Source organism: Ornithodoros turicata, chromosome 3 (genome assembly GCF_037126465.1).
Source record: "Ornithodoros turicata isolate Travis chromosome 3, ASM3712646v1, whole genome shotgun sequence".
Taxonomy (NCBI): Eukaryota; Metazoa; Arthropoda; class Arachnida; order Ixodida; family Argasidae; genus Ornithodoros; species Ornithodoros turicata.
In genome coordinates, this window is record NC_088203.1 from 95,047,965 (window position 1) to 95,073,149 (window position 25,185).

At 45.9% G+C, this 25,185-nt stretch overlaps 1 protein-coding gene across 1 annotated transcript in view; it reads left to right on the forward strand.

The window, feature by feature from the left end:
* The first annotated feature begins 7,375 nt into the window (after positions 1 to 7,375).
* Positions 7,376 to 25,185, forward strand: part of LOC135388860 (lachesin-like) — a 184,926-nt gene continuing 167,116 nt past the window's right edge. Inside the window, exon 1 of the mRNA XM_064618706.1 lies at positions 7,376 to 8,387. Within this exon, the coding sequence (XP_064474776.1) occupies positions 8,309 to 8,387 (79 nt within the window). The 5' untranslated portion in view covers positions 7,376 to 8,308. The remainder of the gene's footprint in view (positions 8,388 to 25,185) is intronic.

Consider the following 25,185-nt stretch of genomic DNA (forward strand, 5'->3'; position numbering starts at 1 on the left):
CACAACATAGCACGCTCCTAGCCAAGCATAATCCCGAATGACTTCGTTATTTTCCCTGAAAACTGAGAAGTGGGGGGGGGGGGGGACGTACGCCATTTTTGTGGCCTTATGCAGTTCATACTTGCCACGAAAGTGTCGTACGTCCACCGTTTTCATCAAATCAAGAGAGATAACGTTGTCATTCGGAATGTTGGTCGGCTAGAAGCATTCTATGCGGTGAAGCTCTGTTTTCAGAGCGTGCGATGATGGCATTCTACGCCGAGGCTGCACTCTTAAAAATGAACTTCGCCGCAAATCACGGGCAAGAACGATGTCATTCGAGGTTATCGTTGGCTAGGAGCGTGCTATGCGGCGAAGTTCATTTTTAAGAGTGTGGAAGGTGACCCGGGTTCGAATCCGGGCGCCGGGTGTGCTGTCTGGGTGTTTACCCTGGTTTTTCCCACAGACACTTTAAGACAAATGTCGGCACAGTTCCCTGTGAAGTCGGCCCAGGACCCCACCTTCCCCCCCACCCCCACCGCGATAGTCGTGACGTTCCCCGCCTGAGCGTGGCAGACTATACGTCAATCTCCATCACCGCCAACGCAACCTTCGTGACAATTAGCATAACTGCAGGGGAGATGACAACGTCATTCAAGGTGGTTGGCTGGGAGCGTGTTATGCGGTGAAGTTTTGTTTCAAGACTGTGTAGTTCTCAACAAACTTTGAAGGAAATTTTATGGTATTGAGATGCATCCCTTAGTAACAAAGATAAGAACATCAAGAAATGTCTGAGGAAAAACCTTATTAGCTATCGAATTATCGAGTCGGCAGGCACCACTCCAAGACAAGTCACACCCCTGCAAATCCGAAGCCGCCCTTTAGGAACATCCTCGGCATTCACTGCCCTCGGTGCCTGATCGATAATGCTTCCCACTTCAGTGTTGCTGTGCCGCTTTTTAATCAAACTCTATGGGGCGTTCACTTAAAAGTCTGCAGCCTTCGCTGTGTGTATTCAGCGCGTTCGCGTCCGCCCTGAAAACAAGCTGTCAATCTTCTTCCCTTAATCAGGCACTCTTTTTTCCTCGCTCCTTCTCCCACCCAGTGTTGTTCTTAGGGAGAGGGTGGCCGTCTGAGTCACAGCGTTTCCAGGGGGGGCGTGCACTCAACAGAGAGTAGCAGCAATCGAAACCCATTCCTGCACAGAATGATCCGTCTCTCTCTGGGTAGGATTGCTTCCTGTCTTGGGCGACGGTCGATTTAATCCTCACCGGATACTTCGTGGAAAACGATTTCGTTACAAACCACATGGGTTTAGGATTGTGTAGTTGCAACGTTCTAGTTTAAAGCGGTAAAACGTTCAGAGCCAGGGAGAGCAGAAGGACGACACAACATAAACACGCAACACACGCTCTGAACTGCGAACCAAGAATTTGTGATCAAAAATGTGTTCACTTACCAACCTGCCCAAGTTATAATCTGGTGATGTTCTATGCTGATGAGCGCTGAACAAGGATGTTCAAGCCTCGTGTTAGACGGGCGCTTCCAGCTGTTTCTGAACCAATGACATATGACCCCAACTACAGTTGGTGTTATACCCCTGTCAGACGGGCACACTTAAAGGCCTTCAAGTGCTAAGGCCGTAAACAGAAACAGAGACTGCAGAGGTCATGACAGATGGCAGCGCTAAGGCCTTCGGGAAGAAACGGAGATAGAAAAGCAGGGGCGTCGGAAGTCCCTCACGGCAGTTGGGGGGAGACCTAACCTAACCCAACCCAACTCGACCTAACCTCGAGGAGCCATTGACGTTCTTATTAGAAACGACCCGTCCATGCAAGCCGGTGACTATGCAGGGCGTAACGCATATGGGAAGGCCACCTCGCATTCTTGATTACCTTGAGGAGAAAAAGGAATTGGCGTTTGAGCAGCACAAACTGAAATATTGATCAATTGCCTCATTAAGTGCGATAAGATAAATAGAAGTAAGCGAGCGGCGGCGTGTTCCTGTATTCTTGATTTTTGTTCTCGTCAAAAGCGCAATTCTGTTGTGACGACCGCGGCCTCCAGAGAGGTAGTCGCACAAAATCGGGTTCGCTTTTGAGTGAGACGAAGAGTCCAGACGAGAGGTACAGGGTTGACAACAATTTATTTCTACGAACACTGTCTAGCCTTACGGTACTACCTAACCTTATGTTGCGAACTGCGTGCGTTTCGACTTACATCCAGTGGGCGACGTCCCACGATGCTGATCGTAGAGTGGCTCTTGAACTGTGTCGGGGCCGTTCTGCGCGCAGCTTTCACTGAGGTGGGTCCGCCACCGGTTGCACGCTGATTCAGGTACACTGTCTGGTCGGGCTCAAGAGGTTCAGGATGCGGGAGCTGCAGGTCGGTCTCCGAGGCTGTGCTGCAGAGTGAGGCTTAAACCGTCGACTTTCACTCCTCCAGACGCTCTCCTTTAATCCAGGTCACGCGCAGCTTTTAAAGGATGCGGCCCTTTTTCCCTACGTGAGAAGCGACGACGCTCCCACGCAGTCCTCTCTATTCACGGTGTCTCCGTTCCACTTTCCAAGGCCAGCTACCCTCAATTTCAGCCCTTTCGCTTTTCTGTCCAGAAGGGAATTACTTTGGGCTTTGTTTCCCAACTGGACGAAATCTGGTGGCGACCTTCAACGTGCCTCTTTGTGACCGTCGCTCTTCCTGGAATTGCTGCTTCGTAGCCGCGGGCCATCGCCGCGCCAGAAAGCCATGCACGCAGCCCCAACAAAGGCCAAGCAGAACCACTATTACGCACACGTGTCCACATTGAACATGACACTGTCGTCTGCAAATGGTATCATTATTGCTGAACTAAAAAGGCTCTGTCGAGTGTTCCGGCCATGGCTCAGGCAAAGATAATATTATGATACACGTGTCAACGAGCACATCAACGAACAAGGTGAAGACTCCTCGCCGCAGGATAAGAGTTTCCCTTTCTAGCCTCGAATGTTTCCCTGCAATGATCAAAAACACGTCCACCTCCTTTGCTGGAGTGAAATCTACGATTTTCCTGGTATCGTCTAAGCAAGGCTACTGAATGACGTCTCGCTCCTCTTCGCGCAGCAGTTCCGCTCATACAGTATCACAAAGGGTGATTGGGTGGATGGTACCTATTCGGGTGAATTTAGACCTATACTTTTTAAACGTGTGTTTGTTCTTACTCTGCGAGGTAACAGAGCCGAAAGGGAGTCTGTCTCGGACGACGAACACGGGTAAAAAATGGGGTGTCGGGACCCTCTGAGCGAAAATTCGGGGAGGGGGGGGGGCACCCCCTCTGCCTCCACCTTCCGACGCCCCTGTACTGCCTACTCTTGAAAGCAGAAAGGAAAGGGGTATGCGGTCTCCGTCTGGGACTCTGGCAGTAATAGCCTTATCAACGTGCTTGAATCTCTCAAGAACCGCGCGGCACGTTTTATTTTGTCAAACTACTGTCGAACAGCAAGTGTCACGTCAATGAAAAGATATCTGGGATTACTGCCGCTCTCTTCTCGTAGAAAAAAGTCATTCCTTTATCTCTGATCCACAAACTGTATCACCATAACGGCCCAATGATGTCCACCTACTTTTCATCACCAGATTACACCTCACACCGTGTCGACCACATCCTGAAAGAACGGGTTCATTTCACCAACACAAAGTCATTTTCCGATTTCTTCTTCATTCATACAGCGTGGGAGTGGAACTCTCTTCCCCGTAACATCGTCACCATCCGGGATACCTCCACTTTAAGGACGCACTAACCGATTTGTTTTGTTAACTCTTTCAACTTTACGTACGCCATATGTTTCTTGTTTTGTATTACATTTGTTTCATGTTAGTGTATTACTTATTTGTGTAATATTGTGTGTCATTTGTGTATTACATATACGTGTTTCATATAATATCATGTACTTGCCACACATGTAATTGTGTTATGTCATTTTGATAAGTGTCTTGTTATTGTATCATACCTCTCCCCTCTATAATGCCTTCTTGGCTCTGAGGGTATATAAATAAATAAATCGCCCATGCACGCTTATTGTCCTGCCGGCAAAACTGAATATCACTGCAAACTATTTAGCGATTAGCTTCAAATTTAAAAATAAAAAAGAATGGCTTCGTGGACGGAAGCGGAGGCTAGAGCGTTTATGATCAGAAGGAAATAACAGAACTTGCAGTGCCAAAAGCGCGGCGCTGTTTACCAGCAGGTTAACGATGTATCGCAAACATCGGAGCTATAAAAAAACGAAGCAACAAGTACAAGAGAAGAACAAAAAGTTGACCCAAGAATGTAAGTAAGCAACGGGTATTGTTATTGTAGTCAAATTGAGCAATCAACGGCATTATGATAAACTGGTCTTCGCCGTTGCCGTCTGGCAGCATACGACAGAATAAGACCTTTCTTAACGGCCGTGACGTTTGAGGCCTCAAGTTGTGCCGTTTGACTGCGGTATTAACATGTTTACCCGCACACACTTGAGCAAAAAATACCCACAAACAACAAATGACAAGCTGAATTTTCAGCCGATCTACAGCTACCACGTGACAGTCACGTGACCACAGTCATGTGGTTGATAAACTGAACCAGAGGACGGACTTGGTAGAACCGTGAAATAGAAACAGAGCAAGGTTGTGAAGAACAGAGCAAAGTGACGAATTCCTCGTGGCCCTACAAGATTTTAAAAACGAGAAATATCATAGCAGCCTAGGGGTATCGTGCTCAATTAAGATTGTTACATTTAAATTAACCTGATCCTAGTGAATATGTAAAGTATGTAATCTATATGCATTAGTATAATTGCGTCAATATCACTGGAACTACAAGAAATTTCAGTCCTACAACACATAAAACGTTCAGTACAGTGCCACGACACAATGTGAGGAAACATTACCCAATTAAAAGAACGCTAGTTTAGTCAACATCTCGCTAATTATCGCTTCGAAACAGTAATACGTTCTCAACAATAGAGAAAGGTTAGACAAGTCATGTTACATTGTCTACATGTTCCTCTCCATCGCTTTTCTTTTTACGATTATGCCTCCGGAATCGCCCTTCCATTAAATGCTCCTTTCTCGCATACAAAATTAATCGTCTCATCAATGACGCCAGATGTTTTTAACTGCCCATCCAACGAGTCGCGGAGTTTAAGCGCTAGGAAGGTGCATATCTAACGCGGTCGTAGGCGACACGAAAAACGAATCAAAACACAACAGGCGCTCCCGATGACTCGATACCCCCGTCAACGTCAGTTCAATTTGCATGGGCAGATGCAAGAGTCATAAACCCCAGGGTTCATCACGCTACCTTCTGCCTCACTCGCGTTGATTGGTCCGGAACTAAATCACGGTGTAGTACTCGCAGTTGATTCGTGCGTGTCGAACGTTTCAAAGCGATTGCGTCACGCCTCTGGCGGCCAATGAAGCAAATTTGATTCGCATTGATGCGAAAAATCTAATAATGTGCACCCGTCCGTTGGCCCCCGAGGACGACGAAAGAGTCGGTGAACGCTATTTTAGGTAGACTTTGTTTGTTTTCTCGATCATCTAACTGCGATGTGTTGCTGTTCTCTTATTTTCCTTTGATCTCGTGCATGCCTTCCTCTTTCTCAACAGATGGATTGCAGAACGGCTAAGGAGACTTAAAACAGAAGTGTTACAAAGGAGTTGTGCTGGAAGCGCAAAAGCAATCCATTAAAAATCTTGTTTTAAAGGAAAACTGTTAGCGTCGCTCACCTGAGGTCGCATTGGATATTTCGAACGTGTCGGAAACTACAAGAACGCGCCACCCATTGTGTACATAATTTTTTTCAATATCGGCTTCGAGATGAATACCGTAAGGCTAATGACTTGTCGTCGGGAGATTAAATGACAAGAGAAGGCAACAGTAATGCCGTCCATTTGGAAACGATGTCTAGCAGAAAGTTGACACTTATAGTGTCAATGTCAGCGCTTGGAGGGCGTATTAGTTGATATCCAACTGTGTCACTGTCTTCGTTGTAGCTCCCCATAAACTGATTCAGTTGCAGTATAGGAGCTCTTCTCTCAGCGCTGCAACTGAAATATGTGCGCACAAAGAATTATTTTCGTCATTAGCATTTTCAGCAAATTAGCTTTATTGTGACCCTAGTGACGTGGTTTCAATTTCACGGTAGAAGAATGATTCTTTATTGGATCGAATTTTCACCAGATTATTTAGATACGTCACACTTTGTAGGTAACCCTTTTTTGGGGATCAAAAGTTTGTTTCTACCACATTCAAGTAAGGATCTAGAGGTTGCCAAAGCAGACTTCTACCGCTCTATCATGTCAACATGCCTCAAGTTGTTCAGCGTTCTACCAAGCACGCAAAAGACAAGCACAAAAAAAAAGTGTTTGATACTACACTAAAGAGGACAAATCTGCATACATCATTGCCGAGTCGACATATAGCCATGTACGGGACAGTAGTTTACATTGTGCTGGTCTGCAGAAAATATTCGTGGAGGAATAGTAATTTTAGGCAGAACTAACTTCAACGACAGTTTGTAAAGTTGGCTTCGCCTTACGTAAAGTGTACCTGCGGCAGAGCACGCTTTCCGGCGAGCTCTCTTTCGTGTATTATAACTGCTGTGTTGAAACTCACATTTTTGGTTAAGGATTTATGCTACTCCAAGCTTCTTTAAAGTTCATGATTATCCTGCAACTCTGCTTGTAAACAGAATCATTTCATTACCCTGTACAATGAAAAATTCCGCTTTAGGCTTAGCAAAGAATAAAAGCAATACTACTCAAAACATTCGGAACTTATCAATCTGCACCGTGGTTTATTACACGTCAACAAATCCTAAAATGGACGAAAAATTGACTTTGTCGGAGTACGAAGTAAGGAATACAACACTATGTAGAGGCAGATACCTATGCCTGCCGGAACCCCACAATGTAAAACAAGAGAACAAACAGGTGAACTTCTCTCTGCACCATATTTCTTCGCAGTTCACCGGCGTCTGACGTAAAGCTTCGACTGACGGATACAGAACCCTGTATGTATATTTATAGATGTTAAAAAAAAACTCATTGCACACATTCGCATCACCCAACCTTTCACATTACAAAAATAAAAAACATCATACAAAAGCATTAAAAAAAAAACGACGTTTCCAAAGCCTGTTTCGTACCCTATCGCCAGACACTACCCGGAACGAAGGAACATCCACCAACAGGGCAGCGCTGACATTTCTCTCTCTATCCCATCACTTTGCAGCCTCCGACGCAGGGACGACCCGCGCTCGGCGCCACGATGCGGCGCGCGCGCAGCGAGAAGTTGCCCCCTCTTTCCTCCACCCTCCCTTTCCTAACGTCCTTCTCCAATAAATGTCCGAACCGTAGAAAAGCCAACGTGAGTAGCAGTACCCACTCGCGGGACGAGTGCACTAGGGCGATCCTTCAGAGCGCTCGCGTGTTCCCGCAAAGACAAAGCGCCCGTCGACGCGGCGCGCGTGCCATGTGGTTGACACGCCTTGACTTTGCTTCACCTGCGACGTTACGGAGAAAAATCATGAAGGTGTGATGAGCCCTGCGGGACGGACATATTACGACTGAACGTCGTCGACGACCGCGACAGGAAAAGCACTGCGTTCTCTGCAACAACTAGCGGAATGTGACAGCGCGATGTAATGAAAACCTTTTACCCGGAATGTCTCCAGAACGCCTCGTGTATGTGCTGCGACTGAGGTGTGTTTTTCGGCAGCAGTGAGCTGATTGTACAAAGAAGTGTGTTGGTGACAAGACAGTGTATGCGTTCTCAACCTTGAGCAGGTGCGACGAAGCAGTAAAGCTGTTTACGCTGTTTCGTTGATAACATACAATAACATAGTGAGTGGAAAGTGTGCGCGGATGAACACAGGTGTGTACACGATAATTGTGCCTAATAGCTAACGTCATCTGAGAATTTGTGCCCAAATTTGATAGGCATGCAGCTGGTGCTCTAGCCGATGACAGGAGCACAGTGATCGTTGCGCAGTTCTTTTTAAACCGTTGGCAACTTATTTTTGAGAAAAGAAATACTAGAAGGCGTACACTTGTTTTGTGCATCGCCGCAAATAATTCGCTTAGACTGAGAAGACTCGGTGTTTATATTTAGCTCAAACCAGATCTGTAAAGGGGGTAGTACAATAAGGCAAAAGGAACCTCTCTTCGATTCTCCTCGACTTCGTCGCTAAGCTTCTTTCCCGTGAGAGAGGTTGGCCTGGACGACATCCACCCTGTGCGTGAACTTTCTTGACGGTGTTCTTAGACGGCGGTCTCCAAACTGACTCTCCTCTCAAGTGATTTCATCATGCCAGTTCAACGCAGAAGGATGTGTTTGTGTCTGTTGACTTGGATTCTCGGTGCCTGCTGTCTCGACGTTGCACAGGGTGAGTCTTCGCGTCTATATACACATCGGTATCCTTAAAGGACAGGCAAGCTGTCACTTTTTTCTAAATATATGCGTCAGTACGGAAAAAGCTGCATAACTTCTGTCGAACTGTCGTGAAGATCTTTTTTGTTTCGATGACTCTCCAACAAACGGGGCTTACACCAGTCGATGTTGCTATTTCATTTTCTTTGAGGTTTCGAATAGATCGCTGTTTGATGTCCGTTGAATTACGTGAACTACCTTCCGAGATGTTCATGAGGAAGACGACGGGAGTGGTTCTCCCTCGGAACGTAAGCGGCCAAGCTAATAATGCGGGATACAACACTTTTCTTAAACTGTTTCACCATATCAAAAAGCGTACCGGACATATTGTAGACCTTCGTTTATAACGAAGTAAATGGTACTGGCAAATATTCAGTATAAGCCGCAATTTGATAAAAGTGGAAGTACTACAAAAAGTGACAGTAGAACCAGAAACGCCTTAAAAAAGCTCGATGGGTTTGGTGATAAGCACCTTGGCAGTTTGATGGAAAGAGAGAGAGAGAGAGAAAAGAAAAGGGTGTAACGTGCCGTACGGCCGTACTAGCTGCCGGTTCGCCCTTAGCACTAAGCGGACTCGACTGGACGAACACTTCGAAGAATCGGGTTTGGAACGCATGTACATACAGCCATAATTCGAAAAAAAGGCGATTTTGCTATAACGTCAGCGTACCGTAATAACATACATGGCTTTCTAAACGCACGTACGGTAAACGGTACTAGTTTAAACAGAAGTGTTTTCAAAAATCACATAACGCATAGGTTCGCTCTCTATATTTATTTTTCGATGATGGTATGCCAGTAGTAGTAATCTGTTCAATAGTGGTGGAGTTTGGCTAAATAATTCGCAACACTTCGCATACAGACCACACGGTTGCCTACATATCACCGATGTATATGTATTTTGATTCATGTTGCTCGCATTCACCTACCATGTACATTTCGAGAAGTAACAAACTTAATTTCCCAAGATGGCGATTGGTTCATTAACACGTTTGAGTGACTTTAAACGATCTCAGTCACAGCAAGGACTCCGCACAGTCAGTTCTACGTTCCTTGCCCCTTTTGCCTCTTTTGCCCCCCCCCCCCAACACTCCCCTATTCGCCCCTTGCCTTCACAGTAATGTTAAGGCTGGCCTCGCAGCACATATATCAGAAACGCAAGAACGCAACAGCTTTTACTGCCACTTTGAGAATGCAACTCCCAAGTGCGGAATCGACTTCATGGAAGGAACAAAGCCACCGCCACGCCATACAGGAATGTCAAAGAAGGAACATCCGAATGCACTTAACCACCACCTCAAGGAATCCCCGACTTATACAGGAAACGCAAATGAGTGCACCAGTAATTAGAGCCCCGAACACTCTAGCTGAGGAAACTCGGGAGGTTGCCTCAAAGCAAAGAACGCTCTCTTATGTGCTACGATACCCGCCTCCTTGTTGCAACTTTCTCTCTCTTTTTTTTCTTCTCTCACTCCCTCTGTCTCGCGCAAGAACAACCTACACAGAGCCTAAAAGAAACGCGGTCTCTAATGGCATGAACGAACTTTGTCTCGTGAAAAACGGAGAGAGCCTCATCGTAATTTCATCTTTCGGCGCGCAAAACAGGCAAGAGAAAGTGGGATGAAAGAAATGGTGGCCCTCTGCTTTAATCGCGCGTATCAAAAGAAGGCAATGTCTGGGGTCATCTTCGAGCTTAGTTACTACACTTCCGGGCATCTTTGTTTTACCGTCTCGTTGGGGAAAGTGCGAGACTTTGATGGTAGAAGACTCTGACAGCCTGCTAATGGGCATATCTGCAACGCAAGAGGGACGTGACAATAAAACAATAAGCGCTCCTCACTTCCTTGGTCCTGTCGAAAGAGATCAGGGCGGCGTTCCAGATCAGTAATGGGGAAGGAGCAGTCCGTTTCACCGGCACTAACTTCTCAGTGGTTATCCTTTTTTTACCTTCCGGCTATCAAATATTATAGTTAAGGCCGCTAAGTGTCGCAGAGGGGCGTACGCCTCCCGTTTTCAACAAATCAGGAGAGAACGATGTCATTCAGGATCGTGGTTCACTGGGAGCGTGATGCGATGAAGTTCTATCGTCCCGAATGACACCGTTCTCTCCCCTGATTCGTTGAAAACGGGGACATCCGCCCGTTTGTCACAATTATGCAGTTATGTTAATGTTTCCAAAAAGGCGTACGCCTTGCGCATTCCACAAATCAAGAGTGATACCGGTATCATTATGTGCAATGCTTAGCATGCACCGTGTTATGCGGTGAAGTTTTGTTTAAGAGTGCAGTCTAACCTGTTCGACGGTTAACTACACTCTTAAACATGAACTTCACCGCATAGCACGCTCCTAGCCAGTCATAATATGGAATGATATCGTTATCTGCTCTGATTTGTTGAAAACGGGAGGCTAACGCCTTTTTTGTGACACTGTTCATAACTGTCGGAAAAGAAGGCGTACGCCTCCCGTTTTCAACAAATACGGGCAGATAACGATATCAATTGAAGTTATTGTTGGCTAGAAGCGTGCTATGCGGTGAAGCTCATTTTTCAGAGTGTAGAACAAGAAGAACCGTCCTATACATATACACTGTTAAAATTGAGCTTCACCACATGGCACGCTCCTAGCCAACCATCATCTCGAATGATATCGTTATCTGCCCTGTTTTGTTGAAAACGGGAGGCGTACGCCTTTTTTGTGACACTTATGCCGTTCATAATTGTCACAGAAAAGGCGTACGCCTTCCATTTTCAACAAATCAGGGCAGATAACGATATCATTCGCGATGATGGTTGGCTAGGAGCTTGCTATGCGGTGAAGTTCATTTTTAAGAGTGTACACTGTTAAAATTGAGCTTCACCACGTGGCACGCTCCTAACCAGCCATCATTCCGATTGATATCAGTCTGCACTCTTAGAAACGAACTTCACCGCATAGCACGCTTCTAGCAAGCAATCATCTCGAATGATATCGTTATCTGCCCTGATTGGTTAAAACGGGAGGCGTACGCCTTTTTTGTGATAATTATGAACAGCATAAGTGTCACAAAAAAGGCGTACGCCTCCAGTTTTCAACAAGTCAGGGCAGATAACGATATCATTCGAGGTTATGGTTCGCTAGGTGCGTCTGGAGTGCCGGACAGGTCCCAGCAGCGTCGCCAGGGAAAGTTCCCTGTGGCCTAGGGAAGTGAGACTTGAGGCGAGAACGGCTCAGGGGCCGGCGTACCGCTTGCAGTGTCGCCTTTTTTGTGATAATTATGAACAGCATAAGTGTCACAAAATAGGCGTACGCCTCCAGTTTTCAACAAATCAGGGCAGATAACGATATCATTCGACGTTATGGTTCGCTAGGTGCGTCTGGAGTGCCGGACAGGTCCCAGCAGCGTCGCCAGGGAAAGTTCCCTGTGGCCTAGGGAAGTGAGACTTGAGGCGAGAACGGCTCAGGGGCCGGCGTACCGCTTGCAGTGTCGCCTTTTTTGTGATAATTATGAACAGCATAAGTGTCACAAAAAAGGCGTACGCCTCCAGTTTTCAACAAATCAGGGCAGATAACGATATCATTCGAGATTATGGTTCGCTAGGTGCGTCTGGAGTGCCGGACAGGTCCCAGCAGCGTCGCCAGGGAAAGTTCCCTGTGGCCTAGGGAAGTGAGACTTGAGGCGAGAACGGCTCAGGGGCCGGCGTACCGCTTGCAGTGTCGCCTTTTTTGTGATAATTATGAACAGCATAAGTGTCACAAAATAGGCGTACGCCTTCCGTTTCAAACAAATCAGAGGAAAGAACGATATCGTTCGAGATTATGGTTCGCTAGGAGCGTGCTATGCGATGAAGTTCATGTTTAAGAGTGTGATATATACATCGAACACGTATACTATACAGTGAACTCTCGTTATTATGACCATGGTCGTTCCCGAAAATTTTGGTCATAATGCGGAATGGTCATATTAACGGGGAAGATTTGCAGAGCTTTCACTGCATTGTTCCTCAGAAGTATGGTCGTAAAGCGCGTATGTCAGATTATCGGGGGTCACATTAACGAGGGTTCACTGTAGCTATAACGATATATACGTTGCGCACATACACCCCTTCACTTCCCTTTTCTCTGCAAACTGTATCTCTCTCTCTCCCTATCTGTCTATTATCTCCCTTTTCTGCTCTTTAATCGCTGCCAAACTGAAGAACTGTTACTATACCAAAACTTCCTGTCATCCATTTCTACTATGCCTTTTTCTTACTTTCTTCAAAGCGTCACCACTCCTGTTGCGCAGAGCAGCAGGACATTCTCCTTTCTTTTCTTTTTTTTATCTAAGATAAATTGAAACTGTGCGCACGGCCTTTTGTGCTTTCAACAATAGAGCTGCCCCAGGAAGTTTAAAAGGAATTTACCTTGTGATGCATTGCGTAATGAGATTTTAAATTGCCGTGCAGAGTACTTGAGCCCTCCATCACTGTCACTTGCATGACACTTTCCTTGCTTTTTCTTTTATGGTCAGGTATGAAACTTTTTTGTCTAACATACCGAAGGATTTAGTTTATGTAGATGTGCATTATAGCGTGCAGTTAACAGCACAAAAGGTCATATTGGAGCTGACGTTTTTATCGACGTGGCTTGCGTTGGACAGCATAAAGTGCCTCTCAAGTCGCGCCGGGGAAATTGCAACGTTGACCTTCTAGCATGGCGGATTAGTTTACATACTGTACGACATGAAGCGCGGGAGCATCAGTATCCAGCATGCTTCCTTCTTAAAACGGGGCTAGATTTGGAGGCTTTCACAATGTGCTGGACGTAGCTGTTGGATCTCTTTTGGATGATTCTAGCTCAAAGTCTTGGACCTGGAATAGCGGTCAACCACGGGTCAATCGCTCCTAATCCTCCTATCTTCACCCCCATCTCATCTCATTTTCCAGCTACAGTCGTGACGGTGCCAGCAATTGTGAGGCAAACAACCTGTTCACATCATTATTACCATCACATGTATGAGAATAACGCCTAAAATAACGAGTGTGTTGGTAACATTTCCTTGAGAGGGTGTATAAGCCGGTCACTCTTCGAACAGAATTTCACCGCACAGGGCGTACGCCTTTTTGTGACATTTATAGACGAATAAGTGTCACGAAAAGGCATACACCTCACGTTTTCAACGAATCAACAGTAGTAAAGGTATCATTCTGTGCAATGGTTGGCCTTCAGAGTGCTGCTATGCGGTGTTTTAAGAGTGTACAAGCTAACCTAACCTAACTTACATGACATGGCCACGTAATCGCGGTCAGGTAATTATTACTATTATATATAATGTGTATTATTATTATTATATATGATTAATATTATGACAGGTATATCGCGGCTAGGTTAGAACATACAGACGAACATACAGACTCGTCGCCTTAGAGATTTTTAAAATTTCGTGTTAGCGCCGCGAAGCAACTGTGGCTGTGAGCGGCGTACCGATGTGGACAGATGGAGAGAGGACAGCAGGAAGGAGTGGGGGACAGGGGGAAATAGTATGCGTGCTGGGCTGACTTCAGGGGGAACTGTGCCGACATTCGTCTGGAAAGTCTTCGGGAAACCCAGGGAAAACCTCAGAAAGCACAGCCTGTGGTAGGATTCGAACCCACCTCCTCCCAGTCTTCAAGAAAGACCTTGGCTACCACCAACGAATGTGAAGTCTTAGCCCACTCAGCCATGCTGCTGGTGCCTTAGAGGTGCAACGAGTGAGCATTTATATGGCAGTCAGCCCAAAAAGGTTTAACCGGCTCTTCTCGTAGGAGCGCAATTTTAACAACGACAACTCTTGTAATTATCTCCCTCCGCTGTTGTTGAGCCAAACGAGTATACTTAAAAGACATTACTGGCCCGCCTCGAAGGAAAATAACGCGCAGTTCAGCAGTCCACAAGTCCTTGAAATGATATTGTTCATTCGGAGTCGCGCAGACTCCCCCGGGGAGGAGGAAAAGGAGGGAGGAGGTTTGAGCAGCTGGCATTAGAGTCCCGTTATCTGTGTACACGTGCTCCTGAGGAGCATCATCCTAACGAGGCGGAACAATCAAAGAAAGAGACCGCGGTCCGTTGCACCACGATCATTCATGTCCAGAAGCTTACCTCTTTTCTTCTCCGACCCGATGCCCTTTCTCCAGATGTGGGGCTACGTGTTGCCGGAAGAGGCTGAAAAGCGTAAAGTGACCAGGTCATTAGTCCGGCCGTTCAATGCTAGGCCAGACTGAAGAGGGGCTTTATAATTCATGAAACTGAGATATTTGCCTAGATATCGTTAGCGGAAGGACTGATGAGCCTTATATTATGCAACGTACGCGACTTACAATTGTTTCGTAAGATAGTAGAAGGTCGCCAGAGAAGACGAATATCGTACAAGGAGTCTTGCATGAAAAGGTTTTATTGCTTTTTCTCTCTTTCTTTTTTCAGTTCTACGTGTTATCTTAGCCATGCTTCAGGAAAAAAAAAAGGCTGTGGTACACAAGTGATTGCGTCGTCGTTCGCTTTTCTCTGACGAGTCTGTTGGACACCCCTTTTGTAATACAATAACTGACACTCCATTTGAAAGTATAGGAACTTGTTGCATGACCAATAAATAAAATAACTGTTGTCTCCCGCGAAGACCTTGTCGCATGATTCCATGCTTCATGTGCCAATATGAAAAAGGGAAAAGAAACACACATATGCATGGTTATTAATTTATATCTAACTATTAACAATATTTATGTGCAGTTTCGTCGGCGGACCTTGCATTGTATTACTAAACACGCCGCCATTTGTGAATGGACGTTTATTTTATTTGCTAAGTGACTAACCTTTGACGTAGTGCAAATAGTAACAGTTGAACGGCTTGCTTGATCGCAGGTTTCCCTTGATTCGTTCTCTTCCATATTTTTTTATAGAAAGACAAAAAAAAATCGTACTCGAAGTTTTTATAGGCGGAAACGGAAGATGTAACTCCTGGTCCACGGGACAGATGACCTTCGTTAAGAAATATTGGTCAACCAATTATTACGTATTAATTATCCTAACTCTAAGATTTCCCAGCTGCCACGAAAACATTCTAAGAACAGCTGACAACATTGAGAACGACATTCCAAAGTGTTGACCGGTTCCAACAGCTTCGCGATCTTTGGCGGCTAATTTGTGTTCTTGTGCGTCACCCAATATTAGAGCTAAGGCAAACAAAGACCACTTCGCCTTCATTCCCTTCCCCCTTTTTTTTACCTGCAACGCTACCGCCAGGTAATAGTGTTCTAATCTCTCTTTACGAGTATCCCATATACGCTTCCTCTAATCCCCGCAGGAAAATAGAAAAGATCCATCACTCTGGCGCAGCCATAGAGCTCGCGCTCGACAGCCGCCTGCAGTGAGCGAAGCTGCGTCATTTTGTGAGGGATTCGTCCACGATTATTAATGGAGCAGCGGCCACCGTGTGGCGAGAGGTCCGTAGCCGTATCTCACGTACGCTATTAAGAGATCGCCCCTCGCCGACCCGCTTCGGTAGCTAGCGGCTAACGAGCTCGCTGTGCGCGTGGTCACGCACCGAACCTTAAACCTCGGGGTAGTCTGTGCGCGTGGCGCTCATAAAACGCTTTACCTGCCCCCTGCCGACAAATCGCGGCGCATCTTTGTAGCGCGGTCGGGTATGAGCAATGCATCATTGTGAAAGTACACGAAGTTGTTGCGGCGAAAGCGCTGTACATGATGAGATACGGTGTGTTTACGCAAAGGATGGTCTCGAAGGCTCAGAATAGCAAAAGGGACCATGCATTAATGTTGAACAAAAATAGGAAAGGTACCGCTTCACGAAGCTATATAGTGCAGCTCAGGCGAAGGTACCACAGGACATTATTCTTGTTTCATTCCGTGTCAGCGCCGCGAAGCAACTGCGCTCTTAAAAATGAACTTCACTGCATAGCACGCTCCTAGCCAACCATCATCTCGAATGATATCGTTATCTGCCCTCATTTGTTGAAAACGGGAGGCGTACGCCTTTTCTGTGACAATTATGAACACCATAAGTGTCACAGAAAAGGCGTACGCCTCCAGGTGTGTGTGTGTGTGTGTGTGTGAGTGTGAGTGTGAGTGTGAGTGTGAGTGTGTGTGTGTGTGTGTGTGTGTGTGTGTGTGTGTGTGTGTGTGTTTTACGATAGGGTAACCAATCGCTTTGGGTCAAAGAAATAAAAGAAAGGTCCATTCGTGTCCTCTGCACTGGGGTTTTAGCGCTTTTACAAAGAAATAAGGAGGACATCACTGCCCATGCCCAGAGTCCAAACAGTGTCTTGCGCAATGCACAGTGGCCGTTCCTTATTTCAGGGGGGGGGGGCGTAAACGCGCTTGGGTACCCTATACTGAGACCACCAAGTAGGCAGTGAGAAGTACGCAGAACAAACTGCCCAAGTGCTTTCAAGAGCAAGTGCCCCAGAGCCCTAAAGCAGTAAGGGATCGTTACTGCGCATGCCGAAAACACAAAGTTTTGCGCAATGCGCAGTACCGACTCCTTATTTCGCTATTCTAAACGCTACGCTATTCTCAAAATTTCTATTGTCTCTAAACCCTGCTCTCTTCTTTCTTGCGGTAATAGATAGGCGAGAAAACGAAATACGAAACTCACTCCAAAAAGTATTGCGAAAGACGTAACAATTCGCCCACAGTTCCAAAGAGTTGAGGTACGACATAAAATAAAACATGGTTTCCTTCTGAAACGGATGCTGGTGTGCCGTTACAGTAATGCAGCCATAGAAGATTCTCGGCCTATTTCGAGGGGCTGTCACATGCAGTCGTCATCCACTTGATATGCCACGTGCTAAGCATTCGGGGTACCAGTTGATATAAGCGTGACGTCATACGGCATCGTGCGGTAACAGAAGTGGGATATGGATATCTTGACTGAATATCCTTCTGAAAATGCAGGAAACAGTATTGCTTTTTTTTTATGGTTATGTTGCCCTTGCCAACTTTAGTATGCTGAAAACGGTAGCAGAAACAAAAGTGCATAGACAGTACAGGAAGAAAGATAATAGCTACAGGAGTCACTGACGTGAAAAGAAGAGAACCAAAAAACGTTCCTTGCTGAACTTGCACTGGGTTGTGGTTATAGGGAAAAAATTAGATTAGTTTAGGTTTAGTGGGGCTTCTAGTTTCGACGCGGTCAGGACTGACTACCTCCTACAAGTCTGGGAAAATACACATCGAAAGGGGAAACAAAGAAAAGGAAGAAGACAGGGGAATATATTTATTGAAGAAAGAAAGGGAGGACAAAAGCAGCTAGAATAGCAAACCAAAACGCAGACAGAGAAAATGAAACTAAAGCACAAAGCAATTGACGAGTCAAAACAGAAAGAAGGAAAATGCATTTTGACAGAGAGCAATACTGACAACATAATCTAAGGAGTAGGGGGACTAACAGATTATGTCTCATGTCAACAATATAAGAATGAAAATAATATCCCAGGATATCAATGATATTATTAGATGACTTGAAAAACTGCATGAGTGCAAGCATTGCAGGTACATGATGATGCGCAGGCCAGCAGACCAGCTATTTTGCTATGCAGGAAAGTACATACCCAAGTGGACCAACGACGACTACAAGGCTTGGCCACTGTATTTTGAACACTGCTCAAGTGCATGTGCGTCCTCTGCTACGAGACATGCACTACAGTTGAGAGAGGGAACCATGCCGAGTTCGAACAGTAGGCGACCGGATTAAGGAATATTTATTCTGCGTCTCTGAATGACAGATATGCGACTGATCGTGCAAGTGCTTGCAGCATACAGGACCGGAACTCTGGGTCACCTTTATGCAGGAGCGGTGCCGGTGTAATCTTAGCCAGCGGTCTCAGGACACGCGTTCCACGAGTGCACCAATCGCCCTCTTGGCTTCCCGTTTATTATAATGAATAAGCAGTATCTGGGTTCCTTCCCTGAGATGGTCTTATCATGTAGCTGTGTCCGCGTACTCATTCCCGGGTATGCCACTGTGACGGGAATCCCACGGAAACAGGATGGCGCAGCCCTGTGCTGCTGTTGAAGCGTAGACTGCTACGATGTTGTATACCACCGGTTTCAGGAAGTCTGTTCCTAGTGGTGTAATTCAGTGCGTGTGGTGCGCTTTTGGAGTCGCTGTGGCAGACCCAGTCAACAAATGGCGTATGGGACGCAACGAAGGTAATCGCCATGTGCATTGCGTAGCGCCAGTGTGGCGCAGCGGACGAAATTCTTCACTCGATCGTCATCACTGGGACTACTTAAGCAAAAGTGAAGCCAGAGTGTATGAATGATACCTCGGTTAAGGCTGGGAATAGCAAGCCTCAGCCACCGTAGCGCAGGATAACCTTTCCCTCCTTTTTTTAATAATAAACATATATCCCCCCCCCCCCCGTCGGCGAAGATTTTTGTTCTCCCTTCACACCGCACTCTAAAAACAGAACTTGAGAACACACTCTTAAAAATGAACTTCACCACATAGCACGCTCCTAGCCAACCATCACCCCGAATGACAACGTTCTCGCTCTAGATTTCTAGAAAACGGGAGGAGGAGCCTATTTTGTGGCATTATGCACGGCACAAAATAGGCTCCTCCTCCCGTTTTCAACAAATCAGGGTCGAGAACGTTGTCATTCGGGATGATGGTTGGCTAGGAGCGTGCTATGTGGTGAAGTTCATTTCTAAGAGTGCAGAGGCTGAGATCGAAATTTTGTGTCAACGAGTTATGTTTATAATATTGTTATATCCACACTAGCATTGTGTCCCATATAGATGATGCCAGCAGGCAGCCTGCAGGGCAGTGTGGTGTCGTCAAGGCACCAGACGTCCCGTCGAAGACATCGGCCTGACCGCTTGCCCTTCGCCGGCTCAGTCTGGATATCGTTCACCGCCTTATAAAAAACAGAACCTCACCGCATAGCACGCTGTGCGCCAACCATTACCACGAATGATAAGGTTATCGCTCCTGATACAACGAGAGAGGAGGGCGTACGCCTTTTTGTGGCAATTATCGTATATCCAAATTCCCACAAAAAGGCGTACGCCCTCCTCTCTCCTCGAATCAGGAGCGTGTTATAAGAAATTATAAATGAAAAAAATATGTTTATATATAAGCTCTCTTCTTTCACAAACATTAACAATATAGCGACATTTCATACACTATCAGTCTCGCATATCTTCGCTGTACTTCAAACGGAACCACCTTGTACGGTAACTAAATAGGAGGCTGCTATGGCTTACCGGATGTTACCGTAAATAACAATTACTGGCCGGAGATCGAAAAGTTGGTCGAGAACATACAATCGCGCGCTTTTCCGGCACTGACCAGGCCAAGTCGTATTAACTGAAATATCATGGCGTGCTCTGAGGCCTCGTAGAGTACAGGAAATGAGATTCTGTTTCCATGCCATTACCTGGGGCTATTTCTTTTGCCCTTTGCGTCACGATAAGTTGATATATATTTCTACACTCTTCTCCATGAAGTGCGAAGCTTAAAAGTCGGGGAACATTATTCTGAGATATATGTATGTATATATGGTAGTTCAAGGTTTACTGGCGCAAGGGACATTATTCTGAGAGCAGAACTCGACCGCATAAGAGGGCATCTGCGTTCTAAAAACATACCATTGCCACGAATGATATGGTTATCGGTTCTGATTTGAAGAGACCGCCTTTTTGTGGCAATTATTATATATTCAAATTGCTACAAAAGGCGTACGCCCCCCCCCCCTCTCTCTCTCTTTGAATCAAAAACGATATCCTTCTCATTCGTGGCAATGATTGGCGTAGAGCGGACTATGCGATGAAGTTTTGTTCTTAGATGATGGTGAATGGTGATGTGATAAAGAGTGCACACTGCACTCTTAAAAATGAACTTCACCGCATAGCGCGCTCCTAACCAACCATAATCTCGAATGATATCGTTATCTGCCTTCATTTGTTGAAAACGGGAGGCGTACGCCTTTTTTGTGACACTTATGCTGTTCATAATTGTCACAGAAAAGGCGTACGCCTCCCGTTTTCAGCCAATCAGGGGAGATAACGAGATCATTCGCAATGATGGTTGGCTAGGAGCGTGCTATGCGGTGAAGTTCATTTTTAAGAGTGTGATATCACATGGTGCTTTATCTTGACACGCGCTGCTTACACCGCTCACAGCAACTTCCCGTTGGCTGTGAGCGAAAATGAGATACGATGTTCAGCAGATCCCATAGGCGAATCCCACAGCAATGAAATTTGCCGGGTAACGAATTCAATTTCTCCCTTTCTCTTTTCTTTTTTTTTTAAACTCAAATCACTCATTAAACTCAACCTCCCCCAGACGCCATACCGTGAATCTCATGTTGGCTATCATGGTCGTTGTCCTTACCTTTTTCCGCTTCCTCGCCACAGCGTGATGTGGTCGTATACAAGTCGTTAGGAAATCTTTAAGATACCGTGTGCAAGTGCCTTGAGGCAACAAAAACCAAGGGGTCGCTACTACGCATGCCCAGTACCGAAACGCTGCTTTGCGCAATGCGCTGTCAAGTCCCTCTACCTCTTTGAAGCCCCAAAGCGGTTGAATGCCCGATCCTTAAACCCTATAACGTCATCGATGTTGCCGTGCAAGTTTATGATGACACGAACTTAGGACGGCCCTTACATTTTGTGCTGATATATAGAAATCAATTTGATATTACACTCTAAAAACAGAGCTTCACCGTATAACACGCTGTGCGCCAACCATTACCACGAATGATACAGTTATCGCTTCTGATTCGAGGAGAGAAGGAGGCGTACGCCTTTTTGTGGCAATTTGGATACATGGTAATTGCCACGAAAAGGCGTACGCCTCCCTGTCTCCTCGAATCAAAAGCGATAACCCTATCGTTCGCGGCACTGATTGGCGCACTACGTGCCATGCGGTGAAGTTCTGTTTGTTCCCGGGTCTACGGAAGAAGAGCGAGTCCAGCCCCCTGGTGGCCAGGATGGCGGCCGTGAGAACCTGATAAGCGACGTCTATCACACACATACTCTGGTGTTCACCGATGGCTCCATTGACCACCGTTCCGAGAGCGCTACCAGCGCATACTACATCCCGTCAATGAACAAGGCCTGGCAAGGGAAATCAGTTCGTTACCCAATCTCATCTACGACGGCCGAACTCCTGGCCTTGTTACACGCAGCTGCTGCGGTTCAAGTCACCGGAATAACTAAGGCCGTTTTGCTTACGGACTCCAGAAATGCCCTCAACAAAGTGATGAACGCCATGTGTGCTAGCATCCTAGCCCGATGTATAAGGAGGTCGTGTGCCCAGCATAGGCTAACCGGAGGTGAGCTTACGCTCCAATGAATCCCGTCTCATGTCGGCATCAGAGGCAACGTACGAGCGGACCAGCTAGCTTCCTCAGCACACCACAGCTGCAGCCCATCCTTACCAGTCCCGGCCGACACTGACAGGCACATGGTCGTCAAACAGCTAGTTGAGGTGCGTCATCCTGGCATACAGGACATCATGCAGAATCACCGACCCTCTCTTCCCACGAAAGATCTTCCCAGTGGTATGCAGACAATGCTCCATCGATTACGCACGGGATCTGCGTTCACGAACTCGCAACTGTTCAAGATCGGCTCCAGGGAGGACTCCAGTTGCGGACACTGTAATCATCCGGAGACTATCGCGCATATCCTCACAGAATGCCGTGCATATCATACTATGCGGGAAACTCATCTTCCCGACGCTAGACCTGGCATACTGACGGACGTCCTCTTCCCCGAAGGTTCTTGTGCGGAACGACTTTCAAAAACTCGCGGCCTCGTGCGCTTTCTTCAAGAAACGGGCCTAGCGGAAAGACCACTCTAGTACACCTCTCACCTACATTGTGCCTCCGTCCCATCAGTATCGGTCATCCTGGCTCTGCATCACTTTGAAGTCCTCAACTCCCCTCTCCCACTTTCATTTCTTTCTTTCTTTTTTTTTTTTTTTTGCTGTAGTTGTGACGATGTCCACTTGAGTGTGGCCAACAACGGCAAGCTACTTCGACACCCCCCTCTGTTTTTAGAGTGTAGATTGGACTAGACATACATAAAGCAAACATAGACGAGATACATACGTATAGACAAACAATAATGTTGCTTTCACAGCACAACTTTCCACATGGAATACACTGTCGCAATGACACTATCGTTATGTAGGAAGACGTTCAAACGCTAACAATCTCACCCCATGCAATGACGCATCGGTTCCGATCACGAGTCGGCATTCTTACCGCTTTCCAAGGCACCTGTGCACTCATATTCTGCACCAGTTTAGAAGTCCTTTACTACCATTTCCAACCGCGATTAAATTCTTCCGAGTTATAGGTGACATCGAGGTATGTATTGCTCTGCACAGAATATCACGAAACGATGCATGTTTCTTCCACAATCCATATGAGGCATAGCTCCACCATGTGCTTGATGAACCGCACGCAGCTCGTTCGAACATCAAACTGATGTCGTAATCTTTAACATAGCAAGGGTCACGAGTCGAGCGGTGCCAACCGTTACTGCTTTATACCCTACACTTGTTCCACTTCGATATCCCCCATTTGGAAACAAGCTAGAGGAACGTCAAAGATCATTATAAGCAGGAACGTGGTCACGCACAGCGCCCTGTGTAAGACGTATTATGTCCTTTTTTTTATTGCAATATCCTTGGCACACGATATCTTCCGAACAATAACAATATACCCCGAAGATGTCTCATTTATCGTCCGGTCAATTCTTTGTTTCGTTTCCCTTTCAACTTTGGATTTGAACTCCACATTTTTCTACCGCAACAGTATTTGTTACCTGCACGCAGGTGAGCGAAAATGTAATGCGTAAACTTTTTACGCCCATTCAGCACTGCTCGCTTTGTTTGCATATATGGAGCTGGGATAATAATAGATGGTGGCATAGGGTAGGAACTCGATCTTATTTCAGCGAAAAAATGCACACGGTTTGTGACATTGTTTTTATATCTCTCATTTTAGGATACTTTGGTGACAGATACGCTGTGTGACTGTCAAGAAATATGTACATTACTATTAGCATAATTAAATGAATTAAATTCATATCATTATTCAATTATAATTATTATTTAGTGAAATTGAATTGAATAGTTGGGAAAAGAGAAGGCTAAGTGAAGAAGGGTTTCAACAAGGTTTTTGTGCTATGTGCAATGAACCGCACTTTGCACCATATCAAGGAATAACCTACGTGCTAGTGATTGAATCACTGAATCTTGATGACGATAATGTTTATGATAATCGTTGAGCGTTCACTTATTATCACTATTCAGCTGTTCAATCGCATACTAGCGCGTTCTTTATTCCTTGCTATGTGCACAATTTCGTTTCAATGCACATAGCACAATGGCAGTATTGAAACGTTCACTCAACCTTTTCTTTTCCTCACTATTCAATTCAGTTTCACTGAACGTGCACTTCTACCTCATCTAAGACAAAAAGAAAAAGAAAGAAAGGAAGGAAAACATGATGCCTACGTGGCAGATCATTACTACAAAATCGTTATGAGAACATCACCGGGATAACGATTTTCCCGGCAGTAACATCACTATTCTTTCACTCTCGTTCGTTCTCTTTTAAGCAATATGACATTTCAAAAGCGGGTCCTGCGCGTCCGCGACGGGTCGCTGACGCTGACCGCGTCTGTCAGCGTGCTGAAACGCACGGATGGTCGCGATCAATGTTGCTAACCAACGTTGGTGACCGCCGCAATTCCTAGCCGCCTGTCGGTCCTAGCGCGTTGGGGTAACAGGGTGTGTTGGTGAGGAAGCAATAGGCGCAAATAAATATAGGTTGTTGTGTGGGAATAAATTGATAGGTGGGTGTGCGTGAGTCTGTGTTCAACGTTTCCCCTTCGTTAGTTGCGTGCGAGGGAGATCTCCAACTCATGCTCACCTAAAAGTACTGCCAAAGTATTCGATACTGCGGTGGTGGTGTGGGTCAGATAATAGTGGCAGTACGAGCGTATCACATTATAGCAGCGCATATTAATGAAGAATTTAGTATTATATAGAAATAATTCCCCATGTTAAGTACTAGAATCAGTAAATATGTGTGGTTCCCGGAAAAGAATCAGGGTCGTAAGGAACTATAACACTCCACGTATCACCAACTACCCAAACCATCCCGTGCAAATGATCAATATATTCAAAATATAAAAAAAAATATAAATATAAGTGCACCCACACTTTTACTTTTCAAATTAAATTTTTCCTTAATACTTTTAAATCTCAATTATTTTAATAAATGCAAGCATAAATATACATGCAGTTTTCACCGCTTCCGGTTTGGTACCAAAACGACATCCGGTTTCACAGCAAAGATGCTCTGCGCCAACCACTGTGCCGATTGATACAGTTATCACTTCTGATTTGAGGGGAGAGAGGGTCGTATACGCCTTCGTTTTCAGACATATGTCGACACAGTTCCCCTAGAAGTCGGCCGAGGACGCATATTTCCCCAGGGCGTCAGTTGTGACGTTGTCCACCTATGCGAGGCCGACAACGGCGAGCCCTTTCAACAGCACCACCACCACCACCACCTTTTGTGGCAATTGAAATTGCCACAAAAAGGCGTACGCCTCAACAACAACAACAACAACAACTAAATCATGACTATGGCCTGGGGTGATTCACCGCTTGAGAGCAGTACCCTACCCCATTACACGAGAAGCATGAGATGTGAAATATGAAAACAAAGTTATGTGCAAGTCCAACTTGAACTCCCGTCGTCTGGTTGCGCAA